The following is a 21,675-nucleotide window of genomic DNA, read 5'->3' on the forward strand; positions in this document are numbered from 1 at the left end:
AGTTAAACGCATGATTTAAATTTTGTTGCGTACAGTTGAACGATGATAGTTCCATAAACGGCCGCACATCGTTGAAAAACGGCGGTAATGTGAAAGTACAGTTTCGAAGGTAACGTTGGACTTCTTCGTCTACGTATTTTCTGGTATAAAATATCATAATAGCTGTAATATCTAGTTGTGTTGTCTTTCAAGACTAAACTCTGACGAATCAGCGTTGAGTTCCATTACGATCTGCGGCGTCCTGTTCTGTCAAACTGGAGTTTCGAGACTGTCGTGAAACGGTGAAAGTTCGGAGCGAAAGCGAAACGACGGGAGTGGCCCTTCACTCAACGTAATCGACGGAATTTATTAGAAATGAATTGATTTCTTAGTCATTCTTTCACTAAAGAACAAAACTATTTGTATCCGCAATCCTACATTCTACGGTAATTTACAGCTAGAAGCCATGGAGGACTATCTGCCAAATGAATATGATGTCGTCGTCGTGGGGACAGGTATTGATTTTTGCAATATACGTCTTATTTATTTTCCTCCTTTCTTATTCTTGATAACTATTACGAATTATTCATTTCGCAGGTATGACAGAGTCGATTGTTGCAGCAGCTGCGAGTAGAATTGGTAAAAAGGTCCTTCACCTAGACAGGTATGTCGGATTTTCTCTCCTCCCCCACCCCCCTCCCCTACCCTCTTTATTCGATCTTACTCGCTTGTTCTTTCACTTCTTCTTCGCTTACATTTTCTTTTTACGCATACTTCTCTTTATTTTCTCCTATCTTCTTACTTTACAGCCCTGCCTTTTCTCCTCTTGTACCCTATGTCTTGTACCATAAGGTGGAAAATAGTCTTTCCTAAATTAAAATTTCAGATTTCACTTCAATGTACTGTACATATCTGTCTGACGTTTTATTGAAAAATTTCCGGGTATACCGGAAGTACTAATTTGAAAAGTTATATTTATAAAGCATCTCTCTCTTGTTATTTTAAGATTTATAAATAATTATTACTTTTTATTGAAACTTGAAATTTTAATAGTGAAATATTTTGATGTGATTATTACTTTCATTCTAACAAAATATTTAATACAATGATTTAACTAAATTATCGTTGTATTGACGTTAAACGTAACTAAAAAATTGTCTTTGTAGTAACGAATATTATGGTGGCCTATGGGCAACATTTAATTTCGATGGTCTACAGAAATGGATTGAGGACTTGAAAGTGTCCAAAGACAATATTAAGGATGTATCTGGAGTGGATTTGGAACCTGAAGAGAAATTTTTGAAAACTAGTAACGAATATTCAACTGTTGAAAATATTGAGGAAACTTGGTATATCGCAAAGTGAGTTTCATTATATTTTCATGCATATCTTTTTCATTTTCTTGCTTCAAATGATTAATTGTGTTTTTTATTACAGAGAAGCTGATTTACCAGTAGTTTCTTGCAAAGATACTCAAACAGATAGTACTGGAGACGGCAATGGTAACGGCGATGAAAAAACTGATGATGATAAACTTGAAAAGAAAGAAAATGTAAAACAATGGAGTATAGATCGTATAAGGAAAGAATACAGAAAATTTAATATTGATTTGGCACCAAAGGTATGACAAACATTGTGAAAATTATTATATTAAGTACATAAACGTTTTAATTAAATATCCACCTATTTATACATACACATATACTTACTGTTGTTAATTATATAAAAATGTGCCATTAGAAATTAAAATAAAATAATTAATACTTCATTTTTCTTTAACAGTTATTATTTGCACGAGGTGAGCTAGTTGAGTTGTTGATCTCCAGTAATATTGCCCGTTATGCTGAATTTCGAGCAGTGTCCAGAGTAGCTACATTTATGGATGGGAAGCTAACACAAGTACCTTGTTCAAGAGCTGATGTATTTGCAAATAAAACTGTTAGTGTTGTTGAGAAAAGAATGTTAATGCAGTTGCTTACTTCATGTATGGAACAAGGTGCTGATAGTCCAGAATTTGATGGTAATTATTTATATACATATATATATATATATATATTTTTCCAATCTGAATTAATGTTTAGTAATAATATTTTAAATAATAATAATTTATAATCGTTTGGGACTATAGTTAAAATGGAAAAGATGTGTTTTACTAATAATTAGATACCATCTACCAATCCAAACATCCCTCATTTTTAGTCTTAACAGTTCTTGGCGATTCGATCGCAGAGTGCCGTTGGAAGAGACAGAACTGCTATGAGAAGAAAGTGATCAATTAACTCCTATTAAATTATATAAAATGGGGTTGACAATTGTTACTTTACTATTATCTATAATTGTTTAATTAAATGATGTTTATTAATAGGATTCCGTGACAAAACTTTCTTAGAATACTTAAACACGAAGAATTTGACACCAATTGTGCAGCATTATGTCGTTCAAGCAATTGCTATGGCTACTGAAAAGACTTCCTGTAGAGATGGTGTGAATCGCACAAAACATTTCTTAAATAGTCTTGGACGATATGGAAATACACCTTTTCTTTGGCCTATGTATGGTAGTGGTGAACTACCTCAGTGTTTTTGCAGGTACAATTAACATATCCTTATATGGAACAAGTTATCATCATGATATCCTAATACGTAAGTGTCATAAGTATTATAAAACGATTATCTTTGTTATTCAAAGATTGTGTGCAGTATTTGGAGGAGTTTACTGTTTGAAAAGACAACTTGATGGTGTAGTGATACATAAAGATAAATGTAAAGCTATCATTAGTGGGAAACAGCGAATAAGTTTGGAACATTTGGTTGTTGGTCAAGGTCATCTGCCACCAGAAGTTGTTGCCTCTGAAGGTGATCAACGGATATCACGTGGAATCTTCATTACGGATAGGTAATAATGGATAAAGTTTTTATTTTTTCGACAATATTTTTTAATAAATCTTGAATTTTGTTTATTTTAGATCAATTATGCAAGGTGAAAAGGAGAATTTGACACTTTTATATTATCCTCCAGAACAACCTGATCAAGAACCAGTTACATTGATTGAATTGGGACCATCTACAAATGCATGCCCCCAAGGATTGTGTACGTAAAATCATTATACCAGATGTGTTCGATATCTAAGGTTTAATTCTATCGACAGAAATAAGATAAATTAATTTTATTTTATTTTAAAATAGTCATGGTTCACATGACATGTAAGCGAACGACAGATGCAAAGGAAGACTTGGCCTATGTTGTCAACAAATTTTTGAAAGCTGAACCTCTCGATCCTTTGGCCATTCGTTCATCTATTCATAGCCATACACAGACCGTTTCTCCAGATAAGAGACATCTTCAGGTACGTTTCTTTTGTGCAAATATAATACACTGAATATAAGATATCAAACTCCCAAATCAATTGTTTTTTTACAGGAAGGTGATCAAGCTGGTAGAGAAGAATCTGCGGAGAATCCGAAGCCCCAAGTTTTGTGGTCTTTGTACTTAAACCTACCTGCAAGTGATATTCAGTTAAATGATTCTACTCCGAATAACCTTCATTTGTGTTCAGGTCCAGATTTAGAACTTGATTTTGATTTTGCTGTTAACCAGGTTAGTCTATCTTTCATTATCAAATTATAATTTTATCTAAATGCAATTCTGATTTCGGAAGCTTTTGAATAATAATGGTTTGTGCATAAAAATGCATTATTATAAACGTTTTTTAAAGGCAAAGAGCATTTTTGAATCAATGTACCCCGAAGAAGATTTTCTTCCACGTGCACCTGATCCAGAAGAAATAGTGCTTGAAGGTGAAGAAGCACCAGGACCGAAATTTGAGGGAGATACAGAGGCTGAAGAAAAACAGGATGTTGAGAAAGCTGAGAAAGAGGATTAAATCTTTTTTCGCCTTTTCATCTTGAAAACACAGGCCAGCTCTCTTAGCCGCACACCTCTTTCTATCCAAAGTTACACGCGCCTTCTTTCGTTCGAAAGTTGGGAAATGTTTTATTCGAATAATTAACGAACAGATTTTTATGAAACGGAGTTGTCATTTAGTATTCGTATGTAATTTTATTTTAAATAATTATTTGAACAAAGTATAAAATTAATTTATTTCTTCATAGTTGTTAAAAACACTATGTTGCGTAGCATACTTCATAACTTAGTAATTATTCAGTTGGAGAGAACGTTTTTCTTTCCTTGAATAAATTCCTTTATTTTGCTGAATTGATTAAAAACTGTTCGTGAATTTTCGAATAAAATTCTAACTTACTGGCGCTAAGATCTGCGTTACACTCGCTCTTTTATTAAATTACGAACTGATCGGCCGAAAGCATTAATTTTTCTTTCTTTCTTTCCTGGTTAAACAAGTTTTTGTCCAGTGTTAAGTTTCGAGGAAATGAAATGTAGTTTTATGATAATGCATAAGAGGGATGTGGAAAAATTTAAACGAAGTGTAGTTCTCCTAAACTAACTCTTCATTAAATTACAATTATAATACAAAATTAGAATAAAAATTTTAAATACAATGTATATAATTTTAACTGAAATGTATATCAAATTAATTCAATAATTTGTAAATTTAATTGACTTCTAATTTAACCAAAACAATTAAGATTACACGGTATCAATTATATTTATAAATTATTGACTTTTAAAAGTACAATGAAAAAAGTTACGCTAATAAAATTCTCATTAATCTTGTTTTTCCTGGTCATTGTAAATGTAAAGAAGCATACATCATTCCACGTTTCTCTATTATATCAATATAAAAGATATAACGTCTTTTATCTGATTATTAATACGTATTATACATCATTAGTGTATTTATTACGCATTGTATTGCATAGCATAGTTTACTCATTATATATTGTTAGTGTAAGACCAAGTTTAGACTGTGAAAAATTAATCGTTCCTCGACTATTTATTTATTTTTGAATTACGTATTTTATTCTATTTTATAGTACACTTCGCTATTTTTTATAATCTATCATTGTGTATAACTTTCATTAGATTTCATTACTCTTGTCTAATTTCAAATTAATAGAATAATTTTGTATTTCAATAATATTTCACGTTTTATGTCATTATCTTTTCTATACAAATATTGATTTTTTTTCAACAATGCACTTCTTTTTTACAAATTATTTTATCATATTGAAATAATTTAGTAAAATTGTAATTTAGATGTTTAAAATTATTCACATTTCTTTGACTTTTTAATTCATACGTTCTAAATAAAGTACGTTCGTATTGAGTAATTGTATTTGTAATACTTAAACAATTTAATGAAAGAAAAAAGAAGGAATGCTATCGGCTGGTTCCGCTCGTATACTATGAAAGTTTTTAGACACATTGATCGTAGAGCGGCTTGGATGTCAGCATTGATAATCTTTTTCTCGCCGTTACTGCTTCGATGTGCGTGCATTTATTTGCATTTAACTGATAATACGCCGTACTCAGCATTGAAATACAGTAAACTGATACGAACTGAAATATAGTTTATTTCACCGAACTTATCACCTTGGTAAATAATCAGTGATTAGAATTTTAAAAGGAATTTTACTTTCTCTTCCAATTCTGAACATTATAATTTGCACGTTTATTTCTTATTAGATAGAAGAAAGTTTCTTGAAAAATGATTTCAATACAAATTATTCGTAGTTTACGAAAATTCATTAACTAAACGAACTTTATATTCTTTGTATCCTTTTATTTTAAAGGTAAAGGTACTTTTCTCTTTTAGCGGAAAGATTCCTTTTGGAGTTCCTTTTTATACCTTTTCTGTGATCAATGTATAAACAAGAATATAAACTTTATACTTATTTGTTACTATTTGTTATTGTATTTTGCTTTTTCGTCACGATTTCGTTTTTTTTTCTTTACTACATGGTACGACATGCGATTGTTATTTTAAATATTTTCCTATTAAAGCTTATATAATATATACATAATATGCACATATTGTTGCACTACATAAAATGAGTCATGACACAAGTTTATCCTTAATAAATGAATATTATAATGACATTTTTAATTTATTTTTGTTACTGTTTTGTTTCTTTAGAGTTAAAACGCATTTTGTTAAAACAATTATAGCATAATGTACATTGGAAAATATTCAGCAATGCGTGCGACTGAATTAAATCACTAATTGTTAAGTGGAAAAGTTTATAACTAATTTTTGTAATTCTTTATAATCTCATATTGTATTCTAATGCTTTATTCTTTCTTATTACTTTGCTATTATTTCTAGATATCGAGATATAATCCTGTAAAGTAATTATGAACTCGTTAATTAATTTGATATCGTTAATTTTTATTTAACTCGCGTCACGTTTCAATTTATTATTAAAACAAGGTAATTGATTCCGCTGCTGATTAATGCGGCAAGTAGATTTTTTATCTAATGATTATGACTTTGCAGAGTTCGAAGTAAGAATAAATTGTTGATCATCTAATACACACAGAAGTCCATACCCCTGATGATAGGAGGACCGTGCGAGCACGCGTGCATACGGGTACCGTCTAAGCAAACTCGCCCCAGCTGAGACCACGTTCCTGATTTTATGATACATCTTCAGACGCACGCAAGATCTCACCTACTTCCCTATCGTCTCCTCCTCGATCAACTTTCCAAGTACTTTGCGTGGCGATCGAAAAGAAATAGTATCTGAAATCACAGTCAACTTCGGATTAGCCTTGACGGGGACCGTAACTCTTTTTCTTTTTCTCACTCGTATCCTCTCTACCCAAAGTTTTTATTTTAGGAGATGAAAATTACACGTCTCGCCTTTGGCGGCCGACCCAATGATATCAAGCCCTCTGTTCCAGCAAAATATGGCTTTTCAAGAATTTCTTAATACAAGGTCATTGAATACATTACAAATTATTCCTTAAAAAGTAAGAATGACGTAAATAAACAGGTACTATCACAGGTCCCAATTCTCCTGATCTTGAAATATTTCATATTGTAGTATGAGGTTAAGAATAAGAAACTCTAATACAAACAACGCCGTGGGCTATATTTTAATGTCAGCATTCATTTTAGAGATGAACATACAGAGAAAGTTTGAAGGTCGGCTCTATCTTTTGCGTTATGCAATAATTGAAGAAATGCACGAGATTCTTGATTTAGGGAATTCTCTTTTTATAATATTCATGAAACCAGCCTAATCTTTTTGAGGAGTACCATTCGTCTTTTAGCTGAAAATTTGAGGAACTACACGATGCATAGAATCTTATGCGAATCTAAATAAAGAAATATGATCGTCTCTACTAAATATAAAAGTGACGATTAAGAATGAGGTAATATATAAGTATCATACTCAAATATTTCAGATTCAATATTAGTTTTTAATATTTGTCGCACAGTATAAAATTCGGCTGGAAACGTGTAATAATTTTAAGACGTATTATTCTACGCGTTGAATGTGTTAGTTCTTCTGATTCTTTTCACTCAAACAGATGGCTTGTATGTGATTATGTAAGCAATCGATTTAGACAACATGGAAATGTCAGACTGATGAATAAATTTTTTAGAGTTATCTTCGATTCCCTGCAGGACTCACTTCATCTTGCTCTCTCTCTCTCGGCTTCAAATTGTAGCTACCTCTTTTTTTGGCCAGCAAATATTTAGGGAAAGTGATGCCTAGAGTTTCGTATAAAAGCGCATTCGTATCGTATAAAACCACATTCGAAATCGTTACGTCTTCCACTGGATTTGGCCGATAATAACCATCCATTTTTCATAATGAAGTTCCTCGTAAGTCTTCTTTTAATATTAATATTATTATTTGCTTATCGTATATTTAATTTTACTAATATCGCTCCTTTTCTTTCCATATATTCAATTTCACTGTTCAACATATATAAAATGCTACAGATCAAACTAATCAACACCTTAGAAATAAATCTAGCTTGATTTCCATGTAGTTAAACAATCGTACATGTAAAATGAAATGGAAATTTCGAACGTTTCTTTGCCTTTTGAATGGTACGTATATCTGCCCCTCTTTGCAGTTCACGTATTTCTTTTTGCCACGTGTAAGTAGTCGCAATTCGCGGCAATTGTACGCGTTCATACCTTTCATTCATCACGCGACATCATTCGCTCATTCATCGGCAACTTACGTTCATTCCGATATTTACCGTTCTCTGCCAGAAGTAAGGAAAACGTGACCACCTAAGAATCCTATAACATTTTGCCCACGGAGCTATTCAAAGGCACTGTCTTAAACAACGATTAATTTCCATTTACCTCGAAACATTTACAATGTAATGCGACACACAGAATGTTCGTTACAGGTCGTGATCTCGGTCGCACTTTTGGCTGTGGCATCAGCCGACGTTCGTGACCTGCCCGCGGCTATCGTGAAACAATCTCAAAACATATCGCCTGACGGATCCTATTCTTATTCTTACGAAACCGAGAACGGAATTTATCACAGCGAAACTGGAAGCCCGGTAGCCACGGATGCAAGGAGCGCACCTGCCACTGTCATCCAAGGACAATATCAATACGCAGCCCCTGATGGCACGCCGATCAGCGTAAGATATGTTGCCGATCAGAACGGATTCCAAGCGGAAGGCGAACATATCGCGCCTGTTCCTGTTCTGATCCAAAGGGCTCTCGAATATATCAGAGCGCATCCGCCAAAACATGAGTACGACGATTCGAATTAATACTTCCCATTAATTCTTATATATACAGCTGTATAAGATTATATTCTGTATTATATTATACCGTAGATGTACTCGATAAGAAATGTTTGCTAAAAAAATTCACGTTTGTCACGTGAACCTTATTTTTTGTACCTTGCAATAGTTTCTACGATCACGAGTTGGTCAATTTAGCTGTTCGTTGTCTGGAATTAGAGAAGCCACGCTTTATAACGAGAGATCTTTTTAATACGCGCAAGAAGTGTGCTCTTCTTATGTTAGCTAATCCCGCGCAGCATAACTAAGAGGTCATATCACGCCTCAGCACGAGATTTGTGGTTTCCCGACCCACCCATCTTCATTCGATGAACAATACAGATAATCGATAACTCCGAGTCCGCCAGCGGTTTTACATTCCTCCATGGTGTTATTTATTTTACATAGAAAAGGCCTGGATATGATGTTCTTCTTGAATCTAAGATTGCGAATTGTGTAAAATCGACTTGTGCGTAACTGCGACGAAACTTGGGATACTACCATTGAAATGTAGATCTTGGTATAATAAAGCCACGATAAAGCGTATAATAGCGATGGCTTCTTATTGCCTCCAAGTCGCAAGGTATCCATTTACCACAGAATTCGATATTCACGTTGGAAGCGGATTAAGACAGTTAAGCAATAACCGAGATCGCAGAATTCTATTGCTTCGGATACGTAACAAATCTTTCCTGCGCATATTTCTCCACTGTTTAACTGCGATTCTCGTATCATTTAATAGCGTTTACAAAAGAGAGCGGAGCTGCTACGACCAAACATCAAAAGCATCCGATTTTGTACGATTAACATTTACGCACCAAGAACCGCCACTGTGGAAGTTATAAGTCAACGAGCGTTAAAGGGATATTATGCCTCGATGGAGCGGAGGATACGCATAAAGACATCGCTTTGCAATTGCTATATAATGGCAATATTTCGGGTCAAAGATCATTGCAGTCCATCACTGCTATCCAATGAACGTCGATGATAAACGAGTGTCGTTGCCCCTGATTGGAAATGAAAAGGAAATTGGACGAGAGATCGTTTCTGAAAATCTCGATAGACCGAGAAACGTGAATGCGTTGGTGTGCCGGCTAGGGAGTGTCGCAAGGATCGTCTCGATGCGGTGCAGCGAATCGTTGCATCGTGCATCCTGCTCGTAACAGGCAACCAGTGAAAGGAATACGCCCTGTGATGATCCGTGGCAAATCCGGCGATCTGAATCCTGTACCGAGGTCGCCGCGGTCCGTGCCTTACGAGACATTGCAAAGTGGCCGATTTAATAATGCCTATTTGACGGCCGAGTACCACTCTGCTGGAAACACCCCACCGCGGCCCCTGCACATGGCAACCGTACCATCGTTCCATTTAACGCGTGAACAAATCGAAAAGCCCTTCAACGTTACACAAATGTTAAACAAGTAGTCAAGCTAGCTGACAACAAATTTTTATTATATGCTTTCTGTCACCGTTTCGAAGAACGGTTTTAAAACAGAATATGTTTGCGATTTATAGGATATAATTTGAAGCTTTACTGGTCACAAAGGGAAGATTTACTACCCCTTTAGTTTGTCCTTCTCAACAAATAACACGACAATTGTCATTCTTTACATTTGTTCGTATTAACCTTCTTTACTTACCATTTTCATGGTAAGTTCTAACAATGTGTTACACGTTAAAATCGTTATAAATGACAGTAACTCTTCTAGGAGTAAAGTCTTGATATAAGCAAAGATTTCAAGGCTGAATATTTGTTTATTAATATTTACAGTTGTCCTATAGATACACCACGGTTAAAAACCGTGGGTGTGTAAGGAAAATTCCCTGAATCGATTCACCGAGAAAACTGTGAGAAAAATAGATATTTATCTTTCACAAGAAATGTAAAACGTTCATCATTGTTTGATTCTTCTTTGGAAATGTTTCAGTTTTACAAGTACGACGGCCACGAGTGCAACTTTAACTGTTCGTCTACTTGCCTCCTAAATCTGCCGAGCGAAAACCGTGAATTTGTTCGTTTTTCAGTATTTCGAGTTACCATTAGTCTCGTGTACCATCAAAGGAAGACAAATATATGGAATTAACGTTCTGTTTGTCCGATGGCTGCGTATAAAAATTGAAACAGGTATGTATGCTCGTATATAAGTATATACCTACTCATATTATATGCAAATACCTTTCTGTTCGGCGACATTCATTGCAAACGCAGCTGCTACCCTGCTTACGAATTGCAGGAATTCATAAAACATATTCTCTCCCCTTCGACGTGTATGACACAGTGGCGGGGCGGAAAGGAAGTAGAGACATAGTACTCTGGCGACTATAAAGCCTCATCGTGATCCGTCTGATCTCGTACTCCTAGACACTACCAGATAGGACGAACTCTTGTCACGTGTCTCTTCGAAGACCAGAGTGGTCCTGTATTAATATTCGATTCATATTCGTATTCGCGGCACGTGGCTTAGTTGTGAAGGATTCTGGATCGGGAATCACACCGTGATCGTCATGAAGATTCTTGTGAGTGCGACGTTTTACTCTAACTCAGTTTTCTGGCATTCGAAGCACGCTGATTGATCGATATTGGAATATACAACGCCTCGAGGTGTATTAGAAATATTTTGCATTAATTGAACGCGCATTAACGATCGCTAAAGATGATTAAATAACTTTTCCAATATCAATAACACTGCGAGCTTCGACTATAATAAGTAATAAGTAACTAACTAACTAACGAACAGTCGTTTCTTTGTTCTTGGTCCCTGAAAAATCTACGTATATCCGATGAGATTACATTAACGTAAACCAATTACAGTATCGAAGAGAGATAGATCGGCGAAGAAGATAAAATACTTAAAATAAGAATCGACGCATCGGTTGCATATAATTATTCATAACTTACATAGCTATCTGCCCACTTGTGACCCATTCCGTAAGGCCCTTCCTTATGACTAATATGCGGTTAAGCAAGAATAAGATATTCTCTTTGAAAAGTGAAATTAATTAAAGACGTAGATAAATCTAATAATTAATTATCGTTTTATCGCGACATCTTGACACTAACAAGAAGCACCAAATACTTGATACCAATCGCCGTGAGTATCGATACGTACGCATGTGATCTGTAACAAGTGAATTATTGTTTTTCAGATCATTTTTGCAGGACTGGCGGCGATGGTTTCCGGCCAATTGAACAGATACCCGTACAACCCTGATTATTACGGTCGACGTTTCGCCATATTGCGACAATCGCAAGATTCCTCTCCGGATGGATCGTACTCGTACAGGTGAGATTGTCCTTCCACGTCATCCTGAACGTCGACGGAACGATAAGCGACGTCGAGGTACGTTTCCTCAAAAGCGATCTCGACACGCTCGAGGAGTCCCGCTTAGTCTCGATCCTAAAAGGAACGTCGGCATCTTCTGTTCTTTTGAGAATCGCAACAGGAACCCGATTATTTAGTTGCCCGATAATGGTCCGCCGTGCGAAAATCAATAGTCATCGTACAACCGACGGACTTGCACATTGTTAACGCTTTGAAAATGAAAAAAAAGGTCTACCTACACGTTGCCAGCCGGTACATCATCCATTATATCCGTTGTCTCCCACGCTGGAGTTTGATTTTCATAAAGTAATTATGCAAATGTACGAATCCACGATCTCGCCACTTTGTTTTCAACCGTAAAACTGGTATCCAGCTGGTATCGCGCTGGAGAGGTTCGCGTTACAGCCGGCGCGAAATGTAACAGAGGGAACAACCTTGACTCGGCTGATTATACGCAGTTTTACACAGCTGACTGGCATTCGGCACTTTCTGTTGCAACGTAACTTCCTGACACGCCTGAGCTCCCTCGACCATGATTGACTAGATGGGTCAAGGTTACACGAACGGATGCAAGGTCAATCAGGATGTCGAGGCCCTAACTGCAAGAGAAAGAATTGTTTTAACGTCGACTAAAATTCCCTGATACCGTTCCAAATAGAAACGGGGATTCAAAAATCGAGCGTACGGTAGCGTAAAGTAAGCGCGAAACGTAAAGGTGGCAGAGGAGGGGAAGGGCTCACAGGATATTCAGCTGCGAAAAGATATATAATTAGCTTTGATGTTAATCATTCGTGTTACTCGGCTGCGCAGTTAGCAATAATACATTACACAATAGAATAATTACGATCGACCTACCTACCTATCTACCTACCTGCTTGGTAGCTGTTGTCTATTTGCTGTACCCATGTGCCTGTCTACTATCCGAAGACGATACCCAGAGCTTAGCTCCTCCTATGCCGCACAATGTTTAACGAATCGGAGAAATCGTCTTGCGCCGTTCAGTTACACCTCGCGTCGATCTTTACAGAGCGTAAAACTGCTAGCGATGACACCATCGTTAAGCCACACGTACCGCTGTGCGTTCTGTAAGGATTTCAATTGAAAATTAGAGGGGTTTCATGTAAGTAGAGTAACAAATTTAACGTTTTTACAGTTACGACACGGAGAACGGCATATCTGTAGCGGAACAGGGAACGCCTAAGTATGTTGGACCGAATCAAATCGAGTCGGTGCGAGGACAATTTAGTTACACGGCGCCGGATGGGACGCCGGTCTTGCTCACTTACACCGCCGACGAGAACGGTTTCCAAGCTAATGGTGCCCACTTACCAACGCCACCGCCGATACCAGTAGCGATACAACGGGCTTTGGCTCACAACGCTGCCCATCCCGAGGAAGAGGAGCCATACAGAAGATACTGACGAGGACCAACTGTGTTTTAACTACAGGATGCTCACGCGATATAAATTCAGGCGATACAAGATAGACAATACAAACGGGAGAAGAGTTTAGAAACTGTAAGCCCGGCAGCGAGAAAGTATAACAGCGAAGTAAAGTATATTTGATACAGAAACGAGTAGACTGTGTAACGATTTTTTTTTCTTCACATTTTCTTAATTAAGCTCAGACCTCTCTACGTTACACTAGATTCAGCTACCCCTTCCGTGTTGTATTGTCTGACTTATACGACTCCGATCTACTGATCCTATTGACCCCAAATGCCTGCCACGAAGACTATAACAGAGTACGTCGCTTCGTAAATCCTAACGCAACAAGACTACTACCGCTGATTTTGTTGGGCTCGTATTTTCTCTATCCTTCGATTTTATGCATTGTCAATCGTTACATCCCGTTACTTTCCACGCGACGAAAGTAACGTTGCTCTTCCACGTGCAATCTCTGTGCGTGAAACATAAACGCGAGCCACGAGGGAAGTTGTAGAATGACGCGGAAGAAGAAGGATAAGCAGATACGAGTTACATCGTGTTAAGCTACATGTCAAGTTTTATCGTAATATATTACGAGTATGTATAAATATATATATATATTAATATAGACATCGCATAGTTATTTATGCGTTGTGTATTTTATCCGCCGGCTATTGAAAGGCAATTATAATTTTTGTACGAACAAATAAACAAGTTACCATGCATTTATAATCAATCAAATCCTCCTTATGATAATTAATTTGTGGACACGGAGATAAGTTGTTTATAATACTATAAATATCACGTATTTCCAATAATGATACGTTGTCAACATAATTACAGCCGTTATCAATGTTTGAAAAAAAAGAAGTGTCTCGATTTATTTTTGCGGTTTTAATTTTTATCATCGCATTTTATGTCTGCGACTTCTCTACAACTTTCCTCGACATAGATACAAGAAACGGAGGCTGTTAGAATTGGTTTATACACATCATTACAAGGGATCGAGAGTGTCGTTTTTGTTGTTCCCATTTGAATCGAATCTACCGAGTTCGTCGATCAAATCGAACATTCTATTTCCACCCTTGCTTCACGTGCGACAATTAGAAAATCCGTTGACAAATTTTGCGGCATCGTTAGGCGTGAAATTTTAGGGGAAATAACTGAAATGCCAGTCGGATTAATGCTAATAGTAATCGTAATATCACGTTAAAGGTGAGTCAGTGAAAGCAAATCATCGGTCTCCTGTCCATTGCACAACGACCGACCGAACGACCGACCGATCGTGTAAATGTTGGTAAAAGGATTCGACGCATCCTCTACACCATCCACTCAACCGTGTTTTTCTACATTAAAGAAATTTGGTAATTGTAAACACATCGCGCAAATCTGTCGAGTAGAACAGGATTCAATTTCTGTTAGCAACGGAGAACTTTAAATAATGTTACCTATTCGTTTATCCTATTTGAGTAAATAAACGAAGTACATGCAATCAGGGCCGTCGCGTGTATGCGCACTGTGTAAAATGTTTAAAATAAATAATTTAAAAACATATTACTGTAAAAAATATTTTTGGGGGATTATTTCTTTATGTTCCAATTTCTATGGTTCTATGCATGTATTTGTACCTAACTAAATAAACATTTGTTGAACTGAAATTAAGTATTTTGCTGCAATTTGCAAATCTTGTATCATGGAAAAAGAGGGTGCTAAATTTCCTTTACATATAAGCATCTCTTATCCACGCGGTGGCCCAGCGCAGAATATTAATAAATAAAGATGATATATGATCGTTCAGATAAGTAACGCTTAAATCGAAACGATCAACCCAGTAAAAGAAGCAGAAAATGTGGTGGCAACTTTGATCCACCAGTTAAATATGAAATACGTCAAACGTTGAACTAGTGGTATAATCAAGTTAAGAATGATGATGCACGTTGATAGTCCGCTGGGCGTGAATATGACAGGATGAATTCCTTTCATCTTTCGTCAGCCGTAACAAAAATGAGAAGAAGGGTAGAGCACGGACGATGAAGTTGTTTGAATGCCAGTTAGATTTCATAATTTGTATATAGGAGGCATTCGCAGAAACTAAAGCACCTTTGCAGTTATTCTTACATCACTGGTACGCGCAATACGCTCATGACCGGCCAATCAGCTTGGGCGGGTTCGAGATTCGGTCCATCACTCTTGAGAATCTCTCACCGAGGATCTTCCCGACCAGACCTTGGCAATTCTCTCTCCCGCGTTAAAAGGTGAAAAGAAACACGCTGAACGCGATTACTTTTTTCTTCGATTCAGAAGCGAATTCTCTCTGGAATTAAAATCGGATAACACGGAATAGAAACTGACAAATAATTAACAATGATTTCTACATCTTCAACGATATTCAAAGAAACTGGTCTCCAATACCTTTCGTCGCTCGCTGAAGAACAATGACAGCAAGTGGTTACCAAACCTATTATCAGATGCGTATGCTATCAGATATATTCCAATTGTTATCTATTATGTAAATTAGCCTGAGCTTATTTGAACAAAATTTGAGGTGTTAATTCGAGTATAGACAACAGTGTATATCGGCTGGCGTTGCTTGGAATGACAATGCCGACCCTGGTGATGGGCACACCTAGAACCTCCGCGTCTCGTGGTCGTGGTCGGGGCGTTGCAGAACAGCCACACAATTGTATTCCGCGGGAACGGTCACGTCGGGACCGTATGGGAATCGATGTTCCCGAATGAGACCCCGATCTCGAGGAGCGACAGGTCTAACCCAACGTCTAAAGCTGATGGAAGCGGTGTATATATTTTTCAACCACTTCCCCAGGGTTGCAAGAGCTCGCGAGCGCTTTCAACATTCCACACAGGAGTCTTTAATACCAGGCTGCAAATATCGTTTGAATTAATTTGAGCTAAACGAGAATTGTAAACAGTAGGATTTGTCGATAACTTTCAGATTAGTTTAATCCAACGATGACATCTTCGATTGTAAAATCGAATCAAGATGATACAGTGATGTGGCAGCCAGATCTCAAGAGTAACTCGAATCCAGTTTGACCTTTCTCGTTTTATTAACCACGTCAGTTCAGGTATGCCCCATCATCTCAAGCAAAGCTTCGAGCCTCGCAAAGATACGGATAGAAGCGCATACCTCCGGGGTCCTCCCAGATCAGCGATGTATCTAGAAATTATGCAAAGTGATCCGCAGTATACAATCCTCAATTATCAGGTTTTTTTCTACCAACCTGTTCCTCCAGGGGATTAATGTGGATTCTTCTTTCTTCCCGAATTCTTCGGTTTCCTTTTCGACATCAGAATCTGCAAATCACAATTTCATAATGTTATAATTGCACTGGTATGTTGTATATTTATCCTAAGAAATTTTTACTACGATCAAGTATGAAAAAATAAATTTAGAAGTTGGCGAAAGGATCTACTAGAAAGTAAATCTTTTGCAACTTGAATCGACCTTTACAACCTCCTGAACCCGTTTTAGAGACCACCGTCGAAATGCTGAAGTACAACCGCCGCACTTAAAAACCTCTTCGTTTCTGTATCTGACTCTTCACTTCATGTATCTGTAAATTCTATCCAAATAAAATATTGATCATGCTACTTGCAAGTACTTCTTTTATATTTACATATTAGCAAGCAACATGTCTCTGTTCAGAATTTAAATATTGTAGATAAAAGAAGAGACTCGCACATATTGTACATAAACTATGATGAACTGAATGAAACGAACGTCCAATTAATAGAAAAATAGCGTGATAATTCAGCGCGATATATTATACAATTGCGTTGGCTGCACAATTACTCGTGTCTGCTGCAATAAACTCACCAGGTGACAAACAATTTGCTACCGACTGACACTCGTTGAAGAAAAGATTTGTGTGCGAGGTAACATTAGCTCCAGCATGCAAGATGTTCTAGAACAGAATAGAGGTGGGGCAAAATTGTGAGGGCGAGAAGTTATGAGGAGAATGGTTAGACATATGAACAGGAGGGAATGGGAAGGGAAAATCATCCCGAGCGTCTTCATATAAATGCTGCCGGTACTTGTACATGGTACCGCAGATTCGATCTTGTTCAAACCGACATCGCAACAGCAACCATCATCATGCAGTACCTAGTGAGTGATCGTTGTACACGCATATCAACGTAAAAGTGATATCAAACTAAAGTGGATGAGGCGTCTCATCGGTTACCAATTGACGATGTTATAATGTTCCATTACGTTCGACAGAAATGTTTGTTTTCATAGTTTCATTCCTTCATGTTCCGCACACGAATAGGAACTTTATGACTGCGTCAAATAGTTTGATAACAACTTAATTATTCGACGCGTGTTCGTTGGAACTATTTGAAAAAAGTATTCTAATGTATAATAATAAATAATAGGTATTATTATAATGTTTGAAAACGTTAAAATTACTGAAATTATATGATTCCAGTTATTGGCATTTTCTCTATTCGGCTGCGCTGTAGGCCAGTTTGGTGGATACAGGGGTTTCCCGAGTCCAAATGCTTTGCTGCGTCCAACACCGAAACCGATACAATCCCAATATACGCCGCAATATAGGTATGCATTTACATATTACTGTGCAAAGTAAAAACGAAGAATTAATATCAGTCTCCGGATCAACAGTAGCAATTAGAAATTATGTTAAATCGTTATTTTAATTAAAGCATCGTTTTATATTTGTTGCCAACATATTAAAGATAATATTTCTTGTTCGAATAGATTATCGCGTACCTTATCTTAATTAAAAATAGATCAAATTTGTGTGCAACGAGGTAATTCCTTTTACAGTAGTCCTGGAAGGTTCATAGGTATTCGTAGCCAACAGAAAGACACGTATCCAGACGGAACTTATACGTTCAGTTACGATACGGAAAATGGGATTTCGGTTGCTGAAAGCGGACGTCCTCAGGGCACTGGACAAGGACAAAGTGAGGTAAGTACATTTAATACAAATTCATCCTCTTCAAGCTCGACGTAAACATGTAATAAATGTTTTATTTCGCACGTATCGATTCGCAGGTTGTCCAGGGAAGATTTTCGTATTCCGCGCCTGACGGTACTCCTATCACGATCGAGTATACAGCCGACGAAAACGGTTTCCATCCTCAAGGCGCGCACTTGCCAACACCACCTCCTATTCCTGAAGCTATTAGACGAGCTCTTGCTGCCAATCCACCTGGACCCGACGATTCAGACTATAGACAACCGTATAACGCAAACCTTTACCGAAGATATTAAATAAACTATAAATTGTCCAAATGATTTTAAGATCTTCTAAGCTTGCATTTACTCTCTTATCGCCTTATACCTCCACCTAATGTGTGTACATATGTATAACGAAAATATCAAGATTTACAGTCACTATACAAGATAGATAAATAAATGATTTTTATCTCTCCCAACTTTAATCACCTTTCTTTTCTCTATTTCTTCCCTTTCTATTCGTACGGATCTCTAGCGAATGATTGTCGTTAATACTGATTGAAATCATACGATCATCGTTTATGACATTTCACAGTTGAAACACTGTGATCTTTTAAGCAAGTGATCTTTTCAAGGCGATCTCTTCCATACACGTACAGCCTATTGTACACTTTACGATCGAGGAAATGTAAAAGGACATATCGATCAAGATGCAACCATGTATTTAACTGAAAGTATCAATAAAAATGTTTGCATTGCGCAGTTGAAATCATTATTCGAAAGGTATTAACTTGTCTGATTTTAATCGTGATTACTTATTTATCGTGTGCGGCCAATACCTGTGTCTGGAAGCTGATTCGCGTCACTTCGATGGGTATTTCGATATTAATAGGTACCTCGATAGGTAGTTTAAATAATGCGATTTAAATAACGTTCAATCATGTCGAACTGCGGCGATTTATCTTAGAAATGTTCATAACTTGTACCCAAACCTAATGCCTCCTTTAATAGTACGGGAAGGCATGTCGGTTGAACTTCAATTGCACCATGCCTTCGACTGAAACGTAAGAATTGCGGTAAATGAAGAGAGCCGAGATGAATACAGGTGAAAGTGTTCTATTGGATCTTTCGTTATCTTACATTTTTCTCTAGATCATCCCGGTCAAGGACTGGCTAACACGAACGATGCAACTTGGGCGGTTCCTGCACTTCCTTTGAAAGGTTCATCCACCCGCGCTGTGAATATCTTACGCCCAATCGTGTAAGTACACGGTACGTTCCGATGATTCCAAGTGATCATTTTTTATGGCCACATTCAACAGTCGTCGGCAATACAGATTTAATAATCACTTACTATGCCCTGTAATACTGCATCGAATATCTTACAATTTGTGATCGATTATATTTGAATAACAATGAATATGGCGACCGCGCGCCCTGGACAATTATCGACCGATCATTTAATAAATTTAGAATAAAACAAATTTATGTTCCCATTATGAAATGAAACTACCATTTTATATTAAGTGAATAAAGAAAACTTCAAAAATTTGGAGAATACTTAAACTAGCTAAATAGCTTTTTAAATTAACTTTAAATTTCCAAATTAACTCTCGAGCGCGTAAAGTATTCTACGCTTTTTAGCGTCTATTTTATTGACATCCACGAAAGAATATTGATTTGTCTTTACCTATTGCTTTCGTAATTTTGCTATTTACACGATGCACTATCGGTTACTAGATGGACGATCAATGATCTACGTTTGCGTCTAGTCTTAGACAGCGCGTCAGTTTTCAAAAGACCATTCACGTGTACAAGAATACACGCGATGTTCAGTGTCGCCTAACCTAACTGAATCTCGAACAGCAGAACAAATGATTTGTTGAAAAGATTACAAGCTATTTGGTATAACTGACAGAATGCACGTACTTAACGCTACTGAAATAACGCGACATCTCTTTCATAATTCATGGTAACGATCGTTTTACTCCGTACGATGTCTTCGCTCACTCTGAGCAAACTGAAAAAGAAAACGGCCGTGGAAACGGTTAACAGAGTGAAGAAGAAAATCGACCGATTCGACGGATTGACGGAAGAAGAGGTGCAAAAATATACTTTACCGGATTATCTTCAAATGGGTCTGGACATGGTATTCGTTGGAATTAATCCGAGTTTAATGGCAGCGCATCGTGGTAGATATTACGCAGGTCCAGGTAATCATTTTTACAAACTTTTGCATGAGTCGGGATTAACGCCTAGGCTTTTAACTTACGAGGAGGATCACAAGCTTCCACGATACGGGATTGGTTTAACGAACATAGTCGAGCGGGCTACAAGATCTTCTGCCGACTTGAAACGCACAGAAATAAGAGACGGTTCCAAGATCGTCGAAGAGAAATTGAAACTTTACAAACCAAAGATCGCCGTTTTCAATGGAAAATGTATCTACGAAGTGTTCGCTAATAAGACTGGTAATTTTAATTTTGGATTACAACCAGAGCGCATCCAAGAGACTATAGCAGTTTGGGTCACGCCTTCGAGCAGTGCTCGTTGCGCAAACTTTCCAAGAATGACTGACAAGTTACATTTTTTCACTTCGTTGAAAAGGTACTTGCAATTCCTAAATGGAGAAATCAAGCACGTAGATATGAAAGAATTCCTGTTTGAGGGGAAATGCAAACAGTTTATCCCTAGAACATCGAAAATGTGGAGGAGGAAAAATGTTTCTGCATTTTTACACGGGGGAAGAATTGCTAATAAGGACACTGTGTATATGGATACATCAGATGAAAATGTAGCAGTAGCTCATAGCACAGAATTCATTGTAATGAAACTACAAACTAGTGATGACAATGCAGAACAAACTGAATCTAAATCCTTGGATACTTTTGAAATGTGTGTATCTTTAAACGATAGTATAAAAACATTTTTTGAAAATGATCAATCTCCACGAAAGAAACATTCACAGGTTGTAAATAATATAGAGACTGATATACATAAAATTGAGACGCATGTCAAGTCTGAATCAACAATATCTAAAGATCAAACAAGCAATAGTAAAAAGAAACCAAATTTTAAAAGTCTTCCCAAGAAACCAGTTAGAAAAAAGGAGGTTGAGAATAATACTGATGCGGATTTTGTAAACCTGATAAAACAAAGACTGATGAAAAAAGTAGAGCATGAATTTGATGATGAATAAAGCAAACTGAAAAAAATTGATATGTCACATGCGCATAATATACAAATATTTCTCTTACAAAAGAATAATTCGTATATTTTTATATCTTTTTCTAGTTAAATTTATAATTACTTAAGT

At 36.8% G+C, this 21,675-nt stretch overlaps 6 protein-coding genes across 8 annotated transcripts; 5 read left to right on the forward strand and 1 right to left on the reverse strand.

The window, feature by feature from the left end:
- Positions 1–193: 193 nt before the first annotated feature.
- Positions 194–5,457, forward strand: Rep (Rab escort protein). Of its 2 annotated transcripts, XM_076894005.1 has the most exons (12): positions 194–331; positions 437–494; positions 577–643; positions 1,146–1,340; positions 1,417–1,600; positions 1,762–1,999; positions 2,345–2,567; positions 2,668–2,874; positions 2,945–3,069; positions 3,165–3,325; positions 3,400–3,576; positions 3,695–5,457. In XM_076894005.1, the coding sequence occupies exons 2-12, from the start codon at positions 446–448 to the stop codon at positions 3,860–3,862; spliced, it is 1,794 nt and encodes a 597-aa protein (XP_076750120.1). In that variant the 5' UTR covers positions 194–331; positions 437–445; the 3' UTR covers positions 3,863–5,457. The 2 variants fall into 2 exon arrangements, with proteins under 2 accessions (XP_076750120.1, XP_076750119.1); XM_076894004.1 differs by having other exon boundaries at positions 226–494.
- A 2,263-nt stretch (positions 5,458–7,720) lies between these two features.
- Positions 7,721–8,933, forward strand: LOC143422667 (larval cuticle protein LCP-17). Its single transcript, XM_076893469.1, has 3 exons — positions 7,721–7,732; positions 8,275–8,633; positions 8,795–8,933. The coding sequence occupies exons 1-3, from the start codon at positions 7,721–7,723 to the stop codon at positions 8,931–8,933; spliced, it is 510 nt and encodes a 169-aa protein (XP_076749584.1).
- Positions 8,934–9,612: 679 nt separating this feature from the next.
- On the reverse strand, positions 9,613–19,621 carry LOC143422668 (uncharacterized). Its single transcript, XM_076893470.1, has 2 exons — positions 19,374–19,621; positions 9,613–9,976 (listed from the first exon to the last, which is right to left on the reverse strand). The coding sequence occupies exons 1-2, from the start codon at positions 19,406–19,408 to the stop codon at positions 9,613–9,615; spliced, it is 399 nt and encodes a 132-aa protein (XP_076749585.1). The 5' UTR covers positions 19,409–19,621.
- Positions 11,801–13,497, forward strand: LOC143423010 (endocuticle structural glycoprotein SgAbd-1). Its single transcript, XM_076894045.1, has 2 exons — positions 11,801–11,948; positions 13,141–13,497. The coding sequence occupies exons 1-2, from the start codon at positions 11,836–11,838 to the stop codon at positions 13,406–13,408; spliced, it is 381 nt and encodes a 126-aa protein (XP_076750160.1). The 5' UTR covers positions 11,801–11,835; the 3' UTR covers positions 13,409–13,497.
- Positions 17,340–18,820, forward strand: LOC143423002 (endocuticle structural glycoprotein SgAbd-2). 2 transcript variants are annotated; one of them, XM_076894034.1, is made up of 4 exons: positions 17,340–17,543; positions 17,866–17,993; positions 18,228–18,369; positions 18,456–18,820. In XM_076894034.1, the coding sequence occupies exons 1-4, from the start codon at positions 17,421–17,423 to the stop codon at positions 18,672–18,674; spliced, it is 612 nt and encodes a 203-aa protein (XP_076750149.1). In that variant the 5' UTR covers positions 17,340–17,420; the 3' UTR covers positions 18,675–18,820. The 2 variants fall into 2 exon arrangements, with proteins under 2 accessions (XP_076750149.1, XP_076750148.1); XM_076894033.1 differs by having other exon boundaries at positions 17,379–17,543; positions 18,225–18,369.
- A 673-nt stretch (positions 19,622–20,294) lies between the features above and the next one.
- On the forward strand, positions 20,295–21,558 carry LOC143422994 (uncharacterized). Its single transcript, XM_076894022.1, has one exon. It carries the CDS (start codon positions 20,329–20,331, stop codon positions 21,556–21,558), a length of 1,230 nt encoding a protein of 409 aa, XP_076750137.1. The 5' UTR covers positions 20,295–20,328.
- The last annotated feature ends 117 nt before the right edge of the window (positions 21,559–21,675 follow it).

This window comes from Xylocopa sonorina, chromosome 4, assembly GCF_050948175.1.
Source record: "Xylocopa sonorina isolate GNS202 chromosome 4, iyXylSono1_principal, whole genome shotgun sequence".
NCBI lineage: Eukaryota > Metazoa > Arthropoda > Insecta > Hymenoptera > Apidae > Xylocopa > Xylocopa sonorina.